Raw genomic sequence first — 23,239 nt, 5'->3', positions numbered from 1 at the left:
ATGAATAAAAGACAATATGGCTTGCCTATTGCCAATCCCAGGTTAAAAATTATTGATCAAGAATTATCATGTTTACTAGTTGAAATTAAATTCCTGATATCAAGAATTAGCATTTTAACTAGTGAAAATCTTTATTTAATCTTCTATGTAATGAAGACCAAACTCCTTTTGAAAAGTATTTACAGTACAATATAATGGCTGGAAGTCCTAAGTGAGTTGCAGTTTGCAGATGACAAGACTGTAGAATGTGACATCATCTGAAATACACAACAGAGTTATAGACTTGCATGATGTCTTTTCCAGTTGTTTATGTAAGAATAATTACATAGTTCTTGTGATGGAGTATGATTATGCATAAACCCAAGTATTATTATTAATAATAATAACTAACAGCATGGATCATAAATTCAATATCTATGTTGCTCACATTGTGGAGAAGAGAAGTATCCTAAACTGAACAGAATTGGTCACATTTGCATGTTCTATTAAACTAAAATGTGAAAAATGCGTGATCAGTAGTAAACCGACAATTTGAATGTTACATTTTATAGGCATTTAACTTTTTTTTTTTTTCTGTTGAAAGTGTATATGGGTGGTTGCAGAGTTGCCAACTATTTTCAGTGGAAAATAGCTAAAGTCTGCTCGAGAAGTTGCAAAATTTTCTTTTTAGATCATTACTTTTTAAAATTTAGCTTTAAGTAATTTTCATTTTTTAATCGGTCCCTGTTTCCATACAGACTAACATCTGTAATGTTTGCCACTGACAAGGACAGGACACTAACACATCAGTTCACAGATGAATAATTTGCCATCTCAGCCTCTCCCTGGGAACCAGCAGTGTAAAGTGTAAAGTTTCACCTGATCTGTCCTTCATGCACCTTCATTACAGTTGAGCCCAGGAATGTCTTAATGTTTTCAAGACATTTGTTTTTTTAAGTCTTCTTTTAGGGTGTATTTAATTGCAGGTGCAAGAAACTTCCATGTGGCACCCCAGAATTATTTATTTCTTGTCAATTTGGACCACAACAAGGTGGTGGATCCCCAGAACCCACTGAACCTATAAATTCTAGTAACACAGACTACGCCACTCTGGGAATTTCACCCAGGGAAATAAATGGTCCAATAAAGACACACAGGTTTGTTCCCACAAGAATACAGCGGAGATGTAAAAATAAATAAAAACAATACTTTATAAGAAGTGTAAAACAGTTCCACACACACAGTAAAAAAAAAAAATTTAAAATTAAAAAAATACAATTGATTCAACTTAATTTGTAACCTGGCTGCCTTAAAATGTTTAGTTCAACAAGCTGAAAAAAAAAAAACATTTGTTGTTTACACATATTCGAGTTCCTTAAACCTAGAATTAATAGTTGGGGTAACAAAGGTGAAGCTGAATATTTTGTATAACCAACAAGTTTTTAGTAAGCCCAACTAGACAAGAAGGTTGTGGCACAATGAGTTGAAACATAAAAGTAGTGAGACCAACAAACATTGAGTTGTTTGAACGAAGCATTTTGTGGAATAAACTTGCAAGTATAAGTTGTGCAAACTAAATACAAATAGGCCAAACTAAGCGTCTTGTTGATTTAACTTCCATTAAGGCAGCCAGGTTACTTTTTCAAGAATAGTTCATCTCACTGGTAATGTTAAGTTCATTCAACTGACTGAACTATGAAATTTGCCCAAACAACTCAAGTTTCTATTTTCTACAGTACTACATAAAAACAGAGTGGACATTTAAGAACATGCAATGCATTTTATTTCAAAGTTGACAGCATGCTTGATTGCATGATTTAGTAATTGTTTGGTATAAAAAAACACCTTTAAAAACAAACATTGACATTTCATATTTACTGTTGCTACATGTGTAACAAGTAGTATGAAAAGTATGTGCCAAGTAATTATCTAAAAAACATGAAAAATAAGTTTCCATATCATAACGTTTCTGTCTTCAACAAGTTTTGGTACCTTAAGATAGTTCACCCAAAAATGAAAATGATGTCATTAATGACTCTCCCACACTTACTCCCTCACTTACTTACAGATTACATTAAATGTATTAACATTAATATTTAATTTAGTGATTCCCCTGTGTAACCACTAGAGCAGGCCTGCCACTGAGAACCACTGCTTTAAACAATCCTAATTCATTTTAAATTCATTTTCATTAATTCATTTAAAATTGTACCGAAATTTGCAATTATATTTTTCAGAAAACACTATATACTATTATAATAATATAAACATAACACACCTAATGCATGGGATTCATATTAGGAAAATGTGGAAAAATATCTCAAATAACAGATAGTAACATAATTAACCAGCAACACAACAGATGAACATCTAACTTGAGCATCTGTGATAAAGCAATACAAAAATACACACACACAGGCATTTATTATCCCCTGTGGGTTACTGGTCCTTTAAGTTACCCATTTGTAAACTCTGGTAATGTTATACTTTACCATTTTCAAAAGATAAAGATAGGGATTTTCTTACCTCATTTTGCAGGACCTCGCTGAACACATCTGACCCTCCTTGTGTTCAAATGACAGATTTTTGTTCTCCAATGACATGTCATGACTCAAATTCGGTAAAAAAAAAATAATAATAATAATTAAATAAATAAATAGGCAAATCTAAAATAATTCGGGACCGACCAAACAGTTACAACGAGCAGCAGCTCACAGTCAGCCGCCTCAGCCTCACTCGATGACGATATTAATGGTCATATTTTCAAAATCAGAAGGCACGTAATGATTCAATGGCCAGCTTCCTGAATGACATCCAGATTAACCAATCATGATCAAAGTAATAAAATAAAACTACCAATAGGTATTGTTTCCACGTGATAAAGCAGCTAAATGTATTTAGTTTTATTGTTGTTAATGATGATAACATAAACCTTTTAGATTTTAGGATAGGTATCATGATTAAAATATTGTAAAATGCTATTAAAATAATCTTAATTTAATATAAATAAAAGTTTGTTAACCTTTTCAACCATTTAGCATTAAACATTTTCAATGTTGTTTGAAAGTTAAAACAGCTGACCTTATTTCAACGTTGAAGGTTGGTCATGTGGCAGAAGTTTTTAAACGTTCAGCTTTAAACGTTGAATCAACATTGAAACCACTACTGACCATATTTCAACGTTGACGGTCGGACATGTGCCGGCTGGGTAAAGACATGAGTGTACCTAAGGCATTAGCAACATCTCCAAGGTCACGTTTGACAATCTTCTTCTCCAGAACCACTGCAACATCCACCATCTCCCTTTCTAGCAATGCTCTGCTAATCCCGCCTTCTTCAGTGATGATGAGAATGCCAACATCAACTTCTTTTGTAGCATCTTTTTCAGATCTTTCAGCCTAAGAAAATAATGAACAGAGATTAGTAACTAAGCATGTACTATTACATTACCAAATTCAGTGTGTCACCCTGTGTGAAAATGACAAATGCAACATTGATGATTACCTGAAGAAAAATAAGATTTTAGTAATTTATATTACAATAACATTAAGACTAATTATTGAATACCCGGTTCTTCGAAATTTGTAACCAGTTCTAAAATGGAACCGATTTTTGACACCCAACCCTACTCTCAATAGCCACGTTTCCACGGTCGAGCTTAAACCTAGTGCGTGCCAGGGCCAGTCGCCTTTCCACAGGCACTTATCGTGCCTCATTGGGGCTTTCTCTGGGCCAACGGCCAGGTTTTTTTTGGCCCAATGAAAACCTTGGGCTAAAGTGGGCCAGCTGGGGCTAGAGGAGGGGTTATGATCAAAGGCGGAGTTTCTCCACGTCTGGAGACTTATTTCTTAGTTTTCTGATAACTTCTCTTTGTTGGTGAAATGATGGGGTCGCGTGACATTGTTCCTGAGAGGCGTGTAAAGGGCAGGTTAAGTGAAGAGCAGCAGAACTTCAGACCCTGACTGTGGAAACCCTACGCTATTCTGGCCTCGGTGCTACTGGCCCGTGGCTATTAGACCCACCAGGCCTGTTTTAAGCCCTGGCTCACACTGGACGATGGTGGAAATGCAGCTAATGCCAGTAGCACTGGGCTGAGCTTTGCCACTGTAGTGTGAAAGCACTGTAAGGGTATTTTTCTATCACTACTGTTGTCAGGCATGTTTCTATAGTTGGTTAATATTACTGTGTTTTCCGAACTATAAGGCGCACTTAGAAAGCCTTTAATTTTCTCAAAAAATGACAGTGCGACTTATAATCCGGAGTGCCTTATATATGGATCAAGGTGCTGTCAAAATGTTGACGTTCCCTTTAGCACAGCTCCATCTAGTGGATGCATAACTCAAACCCAGTCAAACGTTTGACTGCAGTGTCTTCTATTCTTATATATGCACCTTATAATCCGGTGCACCTTATATTGCTTCAGTCACGGAAAATGAAAGAAAAACACTATAGTTTAAATATTTAAAATTTAATATTCACAGATGAAAGTTTGGTATTTATGAAGTTATGTGCATTTCTTAGAACGAAAACAAGCAGGATAAATGTCAAGCCTGTGCCTGTTACGGATCACTCAAGAGACAGAGGAGTAACAGATGAAGGTGTTTATTTTTAAGACACAAGCAGAGGAGCAGGCAGTGAGGAGTGGATGGGCGCTGGGATCCGTGTCGGGAAGGTAGTGACTTCGAGAAGGGATGGTGAACCACACACACGCACCATAGGGGAATCGGAATCTTTGGAGGCAATCCTTAGAGAGAAGGTAGAAGAGGAGTTAGTCCTAATAGTTAGCACACAGGAATGATCTTGTTGCGAACGTGACCAGACGATTACTGGGTGCATGTGTGTGGCTTATATGGTGCAGCACTGATGAGTGGATGATGAGGAGCAGGTGGTGATGACTAGTATTCAGGTGAGGGTGTGCGCTGTGATTGTGTGGAGGTGGATCCTGGGGTGTTTGTAACAGTACCCCCCTCCCCAGGGCCCGCTCCTGAGGGCCGGTGACCCCGACGATGTGGTGGGCGTCCTCTTCCCCTGGGAGCTGGTCGGTTGGGGTGAATGGAGTGGAAGGTATCCAGCAAGGTAAGATGTCATTGCGTGGGACCCAGGAACGTTCCTCTGGACCGTATCCTTCCCAGTCCACTAGGTTTTCCAGCTGCCCACCACGCAGCTGGGAGTCCAGGATGTCCCTGACCGAATAGGCTGTGCCGTCATCTAGGAGGAGAGGAGGGGGGGCTTCCATCTCGCCAGGTTCTGTGGAGGGAGAAACAGAGGGAGGGTGAGGTTTCAGGAGTGATACGTGGAATGTGGGGTGAATCCGGTACTCGGGGGAAGCTGGAGTTTGTAGGTGGCTGGATTGATCTGCTGGGTGATAGTGAACGGGCCAATGTATCTGGGACTAAGCTTGCGGCAGGGTAGACGCAGGCGGATGTCCCGGGTAGACAGCCAGACCTTCTGACCGGGTTGGTGCTGGGGGGCCTCGGACCGGCGAAGGTCGGCTGCCATCCTGCATCTGCGAAGCGCCCGTTGTAACTGATGATGAGCCGCGTCGCAGACCCTCTCGCTCTCCCGGAACCAGTAGTCGACTGCGGGAACATCACATTCCCCTGACCAGGGGAATAGAGGTGGCTGGTAGCCGAGTACACACTGGAAGGGTGTGAGTCCGGTGGTGGGTTGACGGAGGGAGTTCTGTGCGTACTCGGCCCACCCCAGGAATTGGTTCCAGGAGTTCTGGTGGCTGTGACAGAAGGTACGGAGGAAGCGTCCGATCTCCTGAACCTTCCTCTCCGTCTGCCCATTAGATTGTGGGTGATAGCCGGATGACAGGCTGATGGCCACACCTAGGAGGGAGGGAAACGCTCTCCATACCCGGGAAATGAACTGGGGGCCCCAATCCGACATGATGTCCTCCGGGATGCCGAAGTACCTGAAGACACGGTTAAACATTAGTTCTGCCTTTTCCATGGCAGTGGGGAGACCCTTCAGAGGAAGAAGATGACAAGCTTAAGAAAATCTATCCACAATTACTAGAATACATGTGCTATTGTCAGAGGGTGGAAGGTCCGTGATGAAATCCACCCCTAGGTGTGACCACGGGCAATTGGGAACAGGCAGAGGATGGAGTTTGCCAGATGGTAGATGGCGAGGACTCTTGGAAATGGCACAGCTGGTACATCCACTCACGTACCTTCTGACATCCGAGGCCATGTTGGGCCACCAGAAGCGTTCCCGTAGCAACGAGAGGGTTTCATTGACCCCGGGTGACCAATGCCAAGTGATGTATGGGTGGAGTGGATGAGTGGAGTGTGCCGTGTCCTGGGGATGTACTGGTGTCCTGGTGGGCAACCTGGCGGGGTGTTGTTAGGAGCTTCGGCAGGAGGTAGAGTCTCAGCTGACCAGGTGATAGGGGCGACTACGACCTTGTCCTGAAGGATGGGTTCAGGGTCTTCTGACCCTTCTTTGGGTGCGTAACATCTGGATAGAGCATCGGCCTTTATATTTTTTACCCCTGGGCGGTAGGAGATGGAGAATTGGAAGTGGGTGAAGAATAGCGCCCAGCGGGCCTGTCTGGGGTTGAGTCTCTTGGCTGCTCTAAGGTATTCCAGGTTCTTGTGGTCAGTGAGAACTTGAAACGGATGTTTGGCTCCCTCCAGCCAATGTTTCCACTCCTCCAGGGCAAGCTTGATGGCAAGTAGCTCCCTATTCCCGATATCATAGTTAACCTCCGCCGGGTTGAGTTTCCTGGAGAAGGCACATGGATGGAGGCGGCTGGGCGTCCCCTGCTGCTGGGAAAGGACCGCTCCCACTCCAGTGGTTGAGGCGTCCACTTCCACAATAAATGGCAGTTCGGGGTTTGGATGCACGAGTAGTGGGGCGGTCGTGAAGGCTTGCTTTAGGGCCTGGAAGGCTTCGGTGGCGGCAGGAGTCCATGACAGGGATTTGGGCTTCTGGCGAAGGAGGTTGGTTAGAGGGCTGGTGATAATACTAAAATTCTGAATTAATCGTCTATAAAAGTTGGCGAAGCCAAGGAATCGCTGCAGTTCCTTAATAGTGGTAGGAATGGGCCAGTCCCTGACGGCGCTTACCTTCCCCTCGTCCATCCGGATGCCACTGCGGTCGATGGTATACCCAAGGAACTGCACTGAGGGTTGATGGAATGAGCACTACTCTGCTTTCAGATAGAGCTGCTAGTCCCTCAGGCGTTGCATGACCTCCGCAACACGGCGCTGATGTTCTGCCAGTCTCCGGGAGTATATCAGGATGTCATCAATATAGACTAGGACGAACTGGTGGAGGAAATCCCGGAGCACCTCATGTATGAAGTCCTGGAATACTTAACGTCCTTCTTGCTTAACGTCCTGCCGGTGATTGTGTGGATCTGGTGTGCGGCCGGCGTGGCCGTGGTTGGGAGCCTGAGCTGACGACAGAGGGCGCCAGAGATGAAGTTGCCGGCTGACCCAGAATTGAGGAGGGCGGAAACTGGAAGAGATACATTAGTGGCAGTAAGTCTCACAACAGTGGTGAGTGGTTTCATTTGGTATCGTGAAGGGAGAATGGCACTCACCATGGGACGAGGAGGATGAACGGGGCACCCAGCTATGGTATGCCCCGGAGCTGCACAGTACAAACATAAGTTCTGGGCCAGCCGTCTTTGACGCTCCGCCATAGTGAGGCGGTATGAATCCACAATCATGGATTCTGGTTCTGGGGAGCTGACGTTCTCTGGTCGGCAGAGAGGTTTAGAGGAATGCGCCTGGCCCTGGTGCTCTTCTAAGCATGACTGCATACGAGTGGCGAAGCGGATGGACAGCTGGATGAATCGCTCGAGGCAGCGAGATGCAACCGCACTCTGGGTTCCAGTCCTTGGCGGTAGGTAGTTAACAAGGCTTATTCGTTCCATCCACTGGAGGCTGCCAGAGTTCTGAACTGTAAGGCATATTCATTGACAGACATTTCCCCTTGTTTCAAATTGTATAGCTTCTCACCTATTGAAGAATCCCAGGCAGGTCTGCCGAAAACATTGCGGAAATGTTCGACGCAGCTAGAAAATGACTGAATCACTGTGTTATTTTGAGTCCAGAGAGAATCTGCCCACAGTAATGCCTTGCCTTGTAATTGAGAAATGATGAATGCTACCTTAGAGCGGTCCGTAGGATATGGGACCGGTTGCATCTCCAGGACCAGTGAACACTGAAGCAGGAAACCGCTGCATTCCTCCGCCGAACCAGAGTAGGGCGCCGGCCTGGCCATGGGACTGGCATGCACGGCAGGTGAAGGAGGTATGACGGGATCGGCGGAAGTGCTCGCTGGTGGTTGGAATGCTGGTGCTGACATGAGTGTCCGACGGAATGCATCAACTAGGTCTTGGAAGGGATCCGTGAGGTTCGTGCTTGTGTCTCTCGGTGCGGGTCCTGTCATCTGTTACGGAACACTCATGAAACAGAGGAGTAACAGATGAAGGTGTTTATTTTTAAGACACAAGCAGAGGAGCAGGCAGTGAGGAGTGGATGGGCGTTGGGATCCGTGTCAGGAAGGTAGTGACTTCGAGAAGGGATGGTGAACCACACACACGCACTATAGGGGAATCGGAATCTTCGGAGGCAATCCTTAGAGAGAAGGTAGAAGAGGAGTTAGTCCTAATAGTTAGCACACAGGAATGATCTTGTCGCGAACGTGACCGGACGATGACTGGGTGCGTGTGTGTGGCTTATATGGTGCAGCGCTGATGAGTGGATGATGAGGAGCAGGTGGTGATGACTAGTATTCAGGTGAGGGTGTGCGCTGTGATTGTGTGGAGGTGGAACCTGGCGTGTTTGTAACAGTGCCTGAGTCTGTGCTTATATTTTCTAAGCTACATGGTATTAAACCATATTTTAGATTTGACACATTTAAAAGGTGTGCAGTATTATTTATATTATATTAATTATGCGTTATATTATTCAAAAGAAATTGTGGTTTACTTTGCATCGGAGCATTAAAATTGGTAGCCTATTTTAGGGGGGGTAGGCTACATGGATTAATATGCAAAATGTCAATATTTTCATATATTATGCCTATATTTTAATTTATATTTTAAATGTAAATATATTTTTTCCTTTAATTAAACAACATAAATTTTTGTTATTCGTTACCTGTCCTTTATTTTGACATAACATTTGTCTGTAAACTGAAGAAATTGTTAAAGGGGGGGTGAAATGCTCGTTTTCACTCAATATCCTGTTAATCTTGAATACCTATAGAGTAGTACTGCATTCTTCATAACTCCAAAAAGTCTTTAGTTTTATTATATTCATAAGAGAAAGATAGTCTGTACCGATTTTTCCCGGAAAAACACGACCGGCTGGAGGCGCGTCATGTGGGCGGAGCTAAAGAATCACGAGTGCCAGTAGGTAACAAACAAAAACACTTGCACAACTCCGTTGATGCTCTGTAAAAATAAACTCCATCCACTGGTCCCTTAATGCTGTTTTTTTATTGTAATCTGTGCAGGGTTGTCTTGCCCTGTCAACCAAAAACACACTTCTTTTGTGACTTTTCGCGATGCTCTCGCTCTGATCAGTGAAATGTCTGTGCTCAGCCTCGCTATACGGGAGCGCGCGCTCTTCCGGCAGAAGTACCCTTAGGACCCATATAAGGAAATTCCGCTCCATCTAACGTCACACAGAGCCATACTCGAAAAAAAACTTTCCGAAACTTGTTACAAACCGGAAGGAGTATTTTGGGAACAAAAATACTCCTTCAAACATACAACTTAATTTTTGAAACTTTGTCCATGTTTAGCATGGGAATCCAACTCTTTAACAGTGTAAAAAACTCAGTATGAATGAAACAGCATTTCACCCCCCTTTAATGTTTAAACGTGAGGCACTGTATAATTTCATTCCCATTATTTAGGCCTAATTTGCCTAAATAAAGAAATGAATAAAATTAAACCTGCACGATTAAATTCTTTGAAACTCTAAAGAATGGACGGATTATTAAAACGTCCTTACGATTAAACTCAAGTTCTCTCATTATAATCAACAAAATTCACACAATGTAAAAAAGGGCTTTAGTAATTGACAACTGAAGTGATTTTAAAGGGAGCCTTCTTTACTTTTAAAGTAGGGCAATAGCATATGGCCTAAAAAAAAAAGTCCCAGATTTTTTTTTATTTTAGAAAAAACTGATTTATGATTTAAACCGATTTTTAATTCAATATTCAAATGACGAATACATTTTAAAAAATTTCATCATAAACAGAACGAGCATCAGTTCACTGATGGGGATCTTGTCCAGTGTATCACTGGCTTCTGTTGTCATTTGTTGGATTGCTCCACTTGTGTCCTGTGTAGACCTGGCGAGCATTTTTTTATTGTTTATTTTACTGCCCTGCTTGTTTTAATGTTTTTATTAAATATCTGTATTGACTGCATGGTCATTATTTATTTACTGCCATGCGACTTACAAAAGTAAATCTTGGCAAGTCGATCAATGAGCATTACTGCAGGTTTATTTTTGGTGGATGTGCTGTGCTTGTGTTCCCCGCGGTCATGTTCATTTCATCTGTGAAACGTCTCTCTCACTCGCAGCTGAGTCTGTGAGCAGCAATAACTTCCCCTACCCGCGCACTGATACCAAAAACACGCTCCGCTTTCACTCCGTGAATAAAGTATTTCAGTATGTTTGAAATTTAATGTTCATAACGTAGCATATAAAATAATAATAATTAAAAAAAATAACAGGAGAGTTTCAAAGTGGCTTAAGCTATTTTGTGTAAACTTTTTTCCCTATATCACATGCCAAATTAATAACATTGTATGCATTAAATCTTTAATTACTGCTTTTTACTGTGAAAATTTTGTTTGTGATGAAAATAACAGTACATTTTTGTCAGTTATTTTATCTAAACAGATTGATTAACTTCTTAAAGATTTCAAAATCAGATAGCATGCTGATAATGTAGTAGCACTGTAAGATTACATTTGTTTGAATGCATTATTGTGAAAGCGATTGCGTGTGAATCTGTTAAAATCATACTTTAACCCGAAAATAATCAGTAATAGAAATAGACAAACTCTTAACATCCCGCTCGACTCTTGTAGTCATTGTAACCTTTTGATCAAGCTATAGCTAAATGGGTTTAACATGAATTCTTGCTGAATATGCAGTTATATTATGGGCTGTTGGCATGAATTGTACTCATGATGGAGCGCCCTTGGAGCCAGTGAAAACTATGATGCTCATATTCAAGTGTTTGTGCAAAAATTATTAATGTGCATTAATGACAGGAAGGCACCGTCTCATCACTTAATTTTTTTCCTGATAATGAATTTATAATTTTTTAATTAACATAATATTGTGGTGTCTCACATACATTAAAAATATATTTACAGAAAGCTTGAAATGTTTTTTAAATGAAAACAAATCTTGTAATCTGTGAATGTTGCATTTATCTCATCCTGCAGCTGACAAGAAAACATTTGTTTATTAATAAATAATTAAAATGTCAAATTTTTCACAATTTACACGATTATTAGGCTACTTCTGCATGTGCTTTGTGGTAAACTTAATTCATGTGCTTGAGCGCGGAATACATTAAGATTTGATTATGTAAATTTAATATAAACCTCTGATTAGTTGAATTGACTAGAACTAGAAAACTTTTATGTGGGGGCAGACCATTTTTTAGTCTATAACCAAAACAACAGTCCTATATAAACCAGTTCAGCAAGTGAAAGCCTCATAAGACACTGTCCATATGAAAGAGCAATTCACACCTTTATCTCGACCCCCACAAGTCATGCATAACTACCCCCAAAAACCCAACCCCCTTCAGCTGAACTGAATTTGGTCTGTTTTTTGGATGTGAAGAACAGTGTGTTACTGGGCTGAAACATGCCTGCACTCAGCAGCACTACTCTTTGTATTCATTATTTTCTCACAGCCCATATTATTATTTTCACAAGACCATAATGATAATAACAAATTATCAATTAATAATTAATCATCATTTTAGGAAAATCATTGTTATTTGTGATCATGGGTGTTTGCGGAAGGCTTTAAGACCAAGCGGAATCCTCTGTTCCCGCCTCACAAAGCGCGGGACTCATGCTCAGTGATGCAGCTTCACTGTCTGCGGTTTGACTTTACTAAATCAGATTAAGGCAAATACAACTTATTGATCATGAGCCCAAAATTTAGTAAGGCAGGAAAATATTCATTCTAACGGAAGGAAGACGTATTTCATTGAGCTAATGCTGTTAAAGAAGAGCCAATCAACTGCCACCCATTGCAGATCAAAGACATTGAAATATTTTCAAAATCTATTTTAATGTGCCAATTTTTTAAAAAGTACAAAACACACACAAAAAAAAGGAACACACTGAATATGTGAAAGAACACACCCCAATCTTTACATTCAAAATATTTGTTGTTGCTGTTTTTTTTTTCTCAAGATAACAATTATTTTAACAGATATAATAAAATTGAATATGAATTTATAAATACCATAATGCTCTGGGGATTTGCACCACATGACATTGTACAATCAAGACTTTAACTTATTTTTCTTGACTTGTGATCCAATTTCCTGTTTATTTCAGATTCTTTCTGCATTTTTATGGATCACTTGACTTTATTGGTAAAAAAAAAAAGAAGGAAAAAGTGTATGTCGTTGGACAGTATGTACAATAATTGCATTCTTAATCATTTTTTTAAAATAAATATCATATTAGGACCACAAAGAGTCAATGATCTCTAAATCCAATTTTAATTTAAAGTTTCAATTAACGTAATCAACATTTTATTTGTGTTTTCTTGCAGATGACCCAGGAACAGTGCCCTCATAGAAACAATGTCCAGAGTACTGAAAAACCACAAGTGTATAAAGTGGGGATCTATGGTTGGCGGAAACGTTGCCTTTACTTCTTTGTCCTACTCCTCATGATCCTCATAGTGGTCAACCTTGCTCTAACCATCTGGATCCTCAAAGTTATGAACTTCACTATAGTAAGTGCAGTCTTTTACTCTGGCCTTCATTAGCACCTGCCAGGCATTGATTCTTTGACAGACTTAGAAGTGAGCAAAAATGACAGGTCTCTTTTGTAGTGATCTGCCAGTTCTCTCTGTGCATTCTCCGAGCTTCAGCCAGGCAAACCACTGCTTTAATTTGCCTCTCAGTGGTTGATATGTTGAGGCTTTCACACATATTTTCAGTTTTCTGAGACCTGAGGTGATTTAACACTTTGTAGAATCTACATCCTTAGAGGACTGGTACAAGTGGATGAACTCTTTGCAGAGTAACTGTAGGCAGGGGCGTGTCTAGGACATTTTCAGTGGGGGGGCCATGCTGGGGCACTACCTCCGAATGGGGTGGCCGCCAGTGACCAAAAAAAAAAAAAAGCTAAATACTACAGTATATTACGTAAATCCTATTGATTTTATTGATTTATTTTTTTTTACTTGAATAAAGTTACTTGTAAACAAATGCAGTAATAAACCACTTTTTTTTATTAATTTAGTTTTTTTGTCATCCCTGTATATATCTATTAAGTTACATTTGAGAATATATATATATATATATATATATATATATATATATTTTTTTTTTTTTTGAAAGAAACTCCCTATATCTTTACTTCATGGCTTGGCACTGCTCTCTTCCTTGCCTTCAAAAGAAACACTTATGTGTGTCTGTTATTCTCAATCTCAAAAAAAAAAAAAAAAAAAAATCTAATTGTGAATGAAATGCACAGAATGCATCCATGTCATTTCACGTGTAAATGACTAAGTTAGGCCTGACAATTTAACTGACTATCTAACTGACTTACTCTCATGCATTAACAAGTAACGTGTCACCATACAATTATTATTATGGAACATTCTGTGCATATTGTCATTCGGTGCAATCTTGCTATTTGGTCACTGTCACAAAATAAACTGATACAAAATATGCAAATCACCATGACTGTTTATTGTTTGAAAGCGCCCGCAGCGTATTTTACTTTTATTGTGTTTTATTAAACTTTGACTGAACATTCGATTGAAATCAACCACGACCAACGCGAGCAGAGCCTGACGGTGTAAAAATATTGATCTGAGAAAACCTTACAAACATATTAAACCATACATAAAGGTTACCTACCAGCTCTTTGTTCGGTGTTTTGTGATGTGTCGTTCTTGAACGATTCGAATCTTTAATGTGACTAGGGAAGAACGAGTCGTCTCTATGACGGCGACATCACTTTGAAGTTTTTTTTTTTTTTTTTTACAGTGGATTGTAATCTCCAAAAATTACCTTGTTGTATGATTTATGTCTTTTGAGTTCACCCTTCAGATTAGACTATAGAACTGTAGTGTTACTTGTTTAGGATTCAAAATGTAATTTGCTTTTAATTTATGTCATTATGTCCTTTTTTAGCAAGCATCTTATACATATATAAGACCAATTTAAGCAATTATTATACCAGCAAACTCAGAATTGGATAAAAAATTTAACTAGGCTATAAATACTTGGATTATTATATAGCCTAGTATTTATTTACTGATAGACAGTCAAAAAGACAAATTATTCAATATTTTATTTATAACAAGGTTTTATTTATTTATACAATAATAACACACCACAGATCCTCAAGAAACAGTTACAAAAACACAGTGACAGAAATGTCAGAAATAGCGTATGTGGCTGTCATGTGATTAAGGAATGATTTGAACCCGAAGACTTGTCAGACAAGAGGTGAGTTAGTCACAGACTGAAGACCCAGGTAAAGAATTCATTAATCTTTTCTGTATCTTTATAGCATTTTATTTTTGTATTGTTTGTAGTGTGATCAACGTTTGCGTAAGTACTAGATGTGTTGGGGAAGTAACACGTAACTACATTTTGGTAAAATGAACGAAATGAATCGGAAAAAGATTCGTTCATTTTGCTGAACGCGACTCAAAAGTTCGAGTCGGTAAAATGATCAGAACTTCTCATCACTGGTGTCTTGACTTCCCACACTTGATAAAGTAAAAGTCCAAGTCCGCGACAAGCGGTTGTTTCTCTGACGACCGACGCTGCGGCTGCACTTCTTTGAATCGCGAACTTCAGTAGAGTCTATAAAATGATTGGCCATAAAATGAACCAATCACAAGACATCTTATAGGGGGGGCACCTGGGGTGGCCAATCGAATTTCTGGGGGGGCCGGTGCCCCCCCTGGCCACCACGTAGACCCGCCCCTGACTGTAGGGAAATCTTTTTCTGTCTGTTCAAGTTTGAAAAAATAAAAAATAAAATAAATAAACTTTAACAAAAAAAAATTGTGAATATGTGATGTTCTTTTTGCATTTGAAATGTATTTAAATAAATTAACTGAAATGTGGAGTGTGTGTATTTGAGGATGTTAAGTGTGACAGGATAATTCATAGGCCAGACAGGCCACAGATGTCTGTCACAAAACTTCCCTGCTCTTCTGATACACATTCAAAGTAAGAAACAAAGACTGACAACAGTTTTCAGAAACTGATGCTGAGTTCACACTGCACAATTTAAGCCACATTTTTCACTCGCTGACATGTTTTGATAATTTGCCGACAAATGTGGATAAAAAGTGGATAAAAATTTGGAGCTCATTCACGTGAGTGACAATCACGCAGTGTGAGTTGGTCAAAGACATGATCTGAAAGAATCGGCAACACGTCGCCGACACCCGCAAAATGTTTAGCACGCTAGAGGCCCCATTATTTCAAGCTAACTTATTACTTTTATTGTAATATTGTTAATTTACTATTATTATTAGCATTGTTTTTTTTTTTCTCTGAAAAATCTCCTGTGGACTGGTGTTGAAAATTAGCATTCATGTTAAAACACTTAAGCAAGTGCATATGGTTTGTCAAATGTAACTGTAATAAAAAAATAAAAAAAAACATAATAATAATAATAATAATAAGTTGGTTTTCATTCTTCATTTGGGAGACAAAAATACAACAACTATGAAATGATAAGTGTAGGCAATCTAGGTTTGAGACGGGCCCCAATGGTCAGAATGTTATAGAAAATAGAATAATGATTAGCAGCAGTTCAGAGTTAAGAATCATGTTTGCAATACAAAAGAACCATTCCATAGTCATTCCTTTATGGGAAGTGTGAAAGTCTCATAGTCTGAAAACTTTAGCATGATGTGGAAGGACAAAAAAATATTGGAGTCAGTTTATTACTTTATTTTATTAGTGTTCATTTATTTTATTAAACTGGATACATTGTTACACCTTTTGTATTTTATGTGGTGTCATGATTTACTTTTGATAAAAATAGTTGTATATGTGACAGGCAGAGTGAATCAAAAAATAAAAAAGACTAACAAAAGAAAAAAAGAAAAAGAAAACCCAAATAAATCATATAGCATATTCAAGCAGTTCAAGCAACGATGTTCAGAGCCAACCTTCATATACAACATGCCAGTCTCTGTCCTTTATCACGTGGTTCACATGGAGATTCCTCCAGGGCGATAAGCTCATCCATGTTCAGGTTGCAGTCCAGCGACTCATTCTACGCACTACAATGACGATGTGATCAATTTCTCCAGTCGCCTCGAAGAATCAGAAAGAGAAACAAACAGCACTTAACTGGCCAGGGGAGCAGGTAACTTGCTACTCCCCTTAAACAACACTGGCGTCCTTGATTTCCTTGAGTTCTGATCCAGCCCGAGTTCATTACATGAAGCAATCTCCTCCTCGCTTCAGCGTAACCTCTTTCTTTTCCTTTCGTTCAACTCTCTATTACCAAATACCAGGGCTCATTTCACCATGTCTTCTTTGCCATTCCGTGAGTTTTCTCACTCGTCTATTCAACTCAAGGACAAATAAAAACTCTCCCCTTTTTCTCCTACCCTCGACCTAAAAAAGCAGAGAACCCCACCCTGCCAGCTTCCAGGGGGCCAATCGATTTCTTTCTTATTCTACATTCCCATTATTACACCTGTTGACCGTGCCTACCAGTTAGTCACCCTGTGACATATATTCATTTGGCATTTCATTTTCTGTATACCCTTTAAATTAGCTTATTGAGAGCAGCACTATGGTGTAACATTTATTTGAAACACTTATTTGGTACTTGCTACCTTATATCTTTACTCTTTCCTTTCACTCTTTTCATGGTTTTGGAAAACTTGTCTCGGTTGTTTCTCTTCATCACTTTTTGCATAGCTTTGGGTCGTCGACACCAAGCTTCATTGCAATTTCTTTTTAGGAATAAAATACTTTCTCTGAATCTTTAAAGTCTCTCCACCAGCGATAGTACAGGTGCAGATATATTTGTGCAGCTCAGCTATTTGACATTCCATTGTATTCAGGTGATGTTGCTCTCCTGTAGGACATCAGCAGAATGAGGAACGAACTGAAAAAATAAAATAAAATAAAATTGAACTTCATAGAAGGTGGAGTTTCAGAACACACCCAACGATTGCATAGACGCCATGTACCAATGCAACCTCAAATGTGTTTAGGAGCCAATACGAACTCCCCCAGAAAGTTTGCTTTGGTGAGCTGTTTCGAACTGCCAAAACAAACTAAAAACAAACTTTGTTTTGTCCTGATTTTGTTCGAAATGACATCATATCAGTTCATTCTATGGTTTCATTTGTTAAGTCATGCAATGTGAAACCCCCTGTCACCGATCCATCATACAATGTGATCACAGCAGCAACTGAATGCTACTCCAAATAGTCACGCAGTGTGAAAAAAATGGCTATCCGATGAGTCTGAAAATCGTGCAGTGTGGAATTGGCATTCACGAGTTCACACTTACATATAATTAGCTGGAGTATTATAATGCATTTTTGGCGTGCTGTCCGGGGAAGGGGCTCCGAGCTTGGGAATGGCCCGAACCTAGATTACCCCCCCCCCCCGTATATGTAAAAGTGTAAAATTAACTTTAGTGGAGGAGATGGGGTGGAGGGGGGATGCTGATAAACCGTCAATGGAGACATGGAAGGCTAATTCAGCTGTATTTATACCCTAAGGTTGATTATCTTAAGTGGCTCCACCTGTGCTAATTAGGCTAAGTATCTGACGTGCTCCTCCCGAACCTTGTTATGCAAATACATTTCACGAGTTCACACTTACATATAATTAGCTGAAGTATTATAATGCATATTTGGCGTGCTGTCCGGGGAAGGGGCTCCGAGCTCGGGAATGGCCCGAACCTAGAGTATCCCCCAAAAAGCAATAGCGGAAAGGACAGCTGCCAGACTAAGGACCACCCCACAATAGCGTTGAGATCTGGCGGGGACTGATATTTAAAAAAGGCAGGTCGGAAGAGCCTATGTACTCCAGTGATTGCAACTTTACCTATTGGAGAAATAGGCACCATTGGCTGCGTGTGTCGGACTATGTGATTTAGGGCGCCCGGTCGGGTGATAGTGGAGGAGCGACGTGATTGGATTGCCCGACCAGGAGGGCCCGAGTTGTCTCGACCGGAATAGGTCACGGTGTTGGCGTACGGGCCCTACTGGCTGATGAGCCCCTGCTAGTCAGTGGGCAACAAGGGCAGATAACTGACTGAGAGGATCCATGAAGCCTCCGACTGGAGATCAAGACTCAGGACGACGGACGTGTAAGTCCTCTCGGTTGAGCAGATAAATAGGCTTTGGGCGGCCGACAAAGAGGACTCTTGCGAAACCCGACAGGAGATCAATACTCACGCCATCAGATGGATAACACCTGTTTGTGGGCAGCAAGTAAAGAAAACCCGACCGGGAGCACTCTCGCCGACATCTGACACGAGCACAATACTCAACGGCATCAGACGGGTAAGCCTCGCCGGCCAGGGAGCCGGAAAAGGAAAACCCGACTGCGCGGGCTCTCGCAGCATCTGATGGAAGATCAGGACTCAAAACATAGAACGGGTAAGCCTCACCAGACGCGGGGGAAAATATTTGGACAGAGTTTGGCGGGAAGTGGAGACTCTTGTCGTCATATGCGAGCACCGCCACCCGTCAAACAGGAACGAAAGTTTAGGTGACCATGAGACTCTCGCCGACGTCCGATGGGAGCTCAATACTCAAGGCATCGAACGGGTAAGCCTCCCCGACCGTAGCATGGAAAAGTAAAGTTTAAGTGGCTGGGAGACTCTCACCGACATCCGATGGGAGCTCAATACTCAAGGCACCGAACGGGTAAGTCTCGCCAACCGTAGAAAGGAAAAGGTAAGGTTGTCTAGCTGGGAGGCTCTCGCCGACGTCCGATGGGAGCTCAATACTCAAGGCATCGAACGGGTAAACCTCTCTGGATGTAAGACGGAAAGGTAAAGTTGTGTTGCCAGGAGGCTCTCGCGGCGTCCGATGGGAGCTCAAATACTCAAGGCATCGAACGGATAAGCCTCACTGACTGTAGGAGGAAAAGGTAAGGGTGTGTGGCCTGGAGGCTCGCGCCAGCATCCCGAGGGAGCTTAATACTGACAGCGTCGGATTGGTAAGCCTTTTTGACCAAAGGATGAAAAAAGTTGTCTGGGCGGGAGACTTAGCAACCATCTGACGGGAGCTCAATACTTACAGTGTCGAATGGGTAAGCCTCACCGACCGTAGAAAGGAAAAGTAATGTGGTCTAGGCGGGAGGCTCTCACTGACGTCTGATGGGAGGTAATTACTCGCGGCATCAGACGGGAAAGCCTATCCGAATGTAAGACAGAAGGGTAAAGTTGTATGGCCAGTATTTGGCCTGACAGTGAAGGAGGGTTTTTTTTTTTTTTTTACGGAAAAGGCAAAGGTTGGATCAAGCTGGCAGCACTCTTGCAGTGCCTGACAGGGGTTCAATACTAAGAACAATTTGGTTGTCTAAAGGGTAGATGCTATGAGGATACTGCATAATTGTTTAACGAATCCAATGAGCTGCTTCCGATATAAAGTCAGAAAATCTTGGTGCAGTCATTGTATTTGAAAAATTAAGTGTACAAAAAATAAATAGAATTTCCTGTGCCAGTGTACCTCAGATGAGTGCCATTAATCAGCGATATGGCCATTGTCAATCGTTATCTTGTCAGTGCGTGAGATCGACGATACGTATACGTATGTAATCGTGCTTGGGTGGAGGAAAAGAGAGACTCTGTTCTTGTCATGGCATGACTTTTTGCTGTTTTAAACCATGCAGGTGAAAGAAAGAGAGCCTATGGAATCACCGATAGTCTAAAAGAATAAACTTTCAGATGCACTGATTAACTGATGTTAAATATGAAATTATTATATTTAAAACAGATAGTTCATGTAATCGGGTACTACGGTCATCTCGCTTGTCTTGTGAAAAATTTGCCGCATCTGCACACAGAAGTTATCTATCTAAATGATCTGGAAATCGGTCAATGGTGAAACAATAGGGAATTTCATTTAAAGTTCAACAATTAAACCCTAATATGGACGTAACAAACATGTTAAATATAGTATTCAAGACCGGTAAATATATTTGGAGGAAGGTTTAGTTGAAACTGATGCATTGGTCATACGCTCTCCGGATGATGCGCCTCATGATGAGACCAGCACAACACCACAGAAACAAAAGAATGAGATACATTCTAACATAACTGAGGCATTAAACTTAGTGAGGCTTGTTTAAAATATAGCGCATACCAGATTACTTGTTAAAGTGCAATGAAATACCTTGTATCTGCAGACGATGTATGTCTGTTTGTGGACTGAGACTTCTTCATCGCCTACAGTGCAAGCACAGGCAGGAGTGAAATGGAATAACGGAGCAGTTTGGTAGCTGAATTATAGTGGCCGCCTAATAATGATAATAAAATACGATAATAGGAGAATGAGTCTAATATCGTCTTAACTATAATCGATACGTAATACTATCACCACCACCTAGGATGAATAGGCATAACTTGGAAGCGGAGGTGATGTCGACTTTTGCCAGAAGAGAACCAATGACCCATAGAATGATGAAAAATGTTTTTTTTTTTTTTTTTTTTTTTTTTTTTTTTTTTTTTGAGGAGATACAGAAAAGGCTCCTGCGGGAGCAGACACTGCTGCCGCAGTGAGGAGATACAGAAAAAGGCTCCTGCAGGAGCAGACACTGCTGCGGCAGATACAGAAAAGGCTCCTGCGGAAGCAGACACTGCTGCGGCAGTGAGGAGATACAGAAAAAGGCTCCTGCAGGAGCAGACACTGCTGCGGCAGATACAGAAAAGGCTCCTGCGGGAGAAGACACTGCTGCGGCAGTGAGGAGATACAGAAAAAGGCTCCTGCAGGAGCAGACACTGCTGCGGCAGATACAGAAAAGGCTCCTGCGGGAGAAGACACTGCTGCGGCAGTGAGGAGATACAGAAAAAGGCTCCTGCAGGATCAGACACTGCTGCGGCAGATACAGAAAAGGCTCCTGCGGGAGCAGACACTGCTGCAGCAGTGAGGAGAAACAGATAAGTAAAGGGGAGCATGAGAAGAAGAGGAGAGATAGCTGCTTTGACCGCCTACAGAGCTTGCTTCGACTGCTGTAGTTGTTGATAGTGAAAAAAAAGTGAAAGTGACATGACATTCAGCCAAGTATGGTGACCCATACTCATAACTCGTGCTCTGCATTTAACCCATCCAAGTGCACACATACGGCAGTGAACACACACACACCATGAACACACCCCCGGAGCAGTGGGCAACCATTTATGCTGCAGCGCCTGGGGAGCAGTTGGGGGTTCGGTGCCTTGCTCAAGGACACCACGGTCATGGTATTGCCAGCCCGAGATTCGAACCCACAACCCTAGGGTTAGGGGTCAAACTCTCTAACCAATAGGCCCATCTTCCCCCTCCTTGGCTGTGGGAAGAGTAGACAGGTTAGTAACATTTGATGGGGCAACCTAAAAAAATAATGCGTAGCCTACTGTGTTGCCAGCTTAGCGATTGGTGGCCTAATTTGAAAATTCCTTAAGCCTTTGTCCAAATTAGTACATTCCTGTTGGGAAAGCATCATTCCTCTTGTTTTGGCCTTCCGGCCTTTTTAAGCAGCCTCCAAAACGCATACATTTGGAACACTGGTTTCGTGGCTTCGTGGTAAAAATTGGCATCGTCATCCAACAGAACTATGTCATAAACACATTTAACAAACTTTAAGCCACCTTCCATGGCACACGGCATTTGGACACGATTGTCACAATTCTCCCTCTAGGCAGTCGTGCCGAACTTTCAAACTGGTCGTTCAGCAACTGTTACCTAGGCATGTTCACCATGGTAAAATTAATAATTTTAATGAATATAATGTATGAATACATCCTGAAAAATTTGTTAAATTTAAAGGATTTGTTGTAAAGTGAAGGGAATTAAAAATATCCTGTTGGTAGCTATAACATTATTAGGCCTGCCATTATTATTTCTAAATGGAATAAAATTCAACTTATACATGACTTAATTTTTTTTTTTCCTCTCACAAACTTTATTTATTAAAAGACCCTGCCTCCCACGTTGCTCAGCTGTGGACAATATAAAACTGTTTGATATAAATGTTGCTGTCCCATTTTATACAGTAACTGTTCATTTAAAAATATCAAATTATACAATCAAGGTCTTCGAATACTATAAGATACAAGTTCATTTAGGCTATTTAACATGCACTGTGACATTTTACCATATCAATTTATAAACTTGCGGGGGTAGAAACTACATTTTGGTTGGCCACCTACTGTAGATTACTTGAAGTATTTTACAGTATATATATGGGGTTTAATCCTTAACTGTGACTAAAATGAGTTTGCAGTGTAATTTATGCATATTAAATGTTGTGTTTATGCAAAATGTGGGTGATACTTCAATTCATTAAACTGGATTATGTTGAGATTCTGAGCTTTCCTGTAAAGGTAGTGTTACTCAAAAGTAAGATTTTGTGAAGGACACTGGGTTGTCAAGGGGCCTGTGGAGATCAGGTCTGTTCAGAGAGTAGAAGTAGATGAGCAGCTGGATGTTTCACTGATTTATGTCACTTCAAATTGCTGGGTGGCAGCTTGGTTGGAGGGCTGGTACAGAATTAAATATTTAGAATTAAGAATTTTCTTTGTAGATTCTCTGATTCGGGCAGCTCTGATTATATCAATAATAAAAAAAATTTAGCTTGTGCTGCCTGCTCTCATTGAAGCGCTGCCTCATTGACACCCTCCAAAGCTATTATGGAAAAGTGTCATGACTAAATCTGCCATTTTTTCAGAGTCCCACCAACAGCCCGCCACATGGGTTTTGTGTGAGGCATGGGACAATTGTGAACATGAATCAGTGAACTCTAGAGAACTCAGGCATTTACATATACAGAGTGCAGCTCTTCTTGGCC

At 40.9% G+C, this 23,239-nt stretch overlaps 1 protein-coding gene across 5 annotated transcripts in view; it reads left to right on the top strand.

Moving 5' to 3' along the window:
• The window catches only part of sgcd (sarcoglycan, delta (dystrophin-associated glycoprotein)), a 469,726-nt gene that overhangs the window by 271,017 nt on the left and 175,470 nt on the right, over nucleotides 1–23,239 (top strand). For all 5 annotated transcript variants that reach the window (XM_052588189.1, XM_052588187.1, XM_052588188.1 and 2 more), the window contains exon 2: nucleotides 12,778–12,963. In XM_052588189.1, coding sequence (XP_052444149.1) covers nucleotides 12,778–12,963 — 186 coding nt within the window. The remainder of the gene's footprint in view (nucleotides 1–12,777; nucleotides 12,964–23,239) is intronic.

Source organism: Carassius gibelio, chromosome B21 (genome assembly GCF_023724105.1).
Source record: "Carassius gibelio isolate Cgi1373 ecotype wild population from Czech Republic chromosome B21, carGib1.2-hapl.c, whole genome shotgun sequence".
NCBI classification, from domain to species: Eukaryota; Metazoa; Chordata; class Actinopteri; order Cypriniformes; family Cyprinidae; genus Carassius; species Carassius gibelio.
The sequence above is the reverse complement of the archived record's forward strand: the minus strand, read 5'-3'. Positions and strand labels throughout refer to the sequence as shown.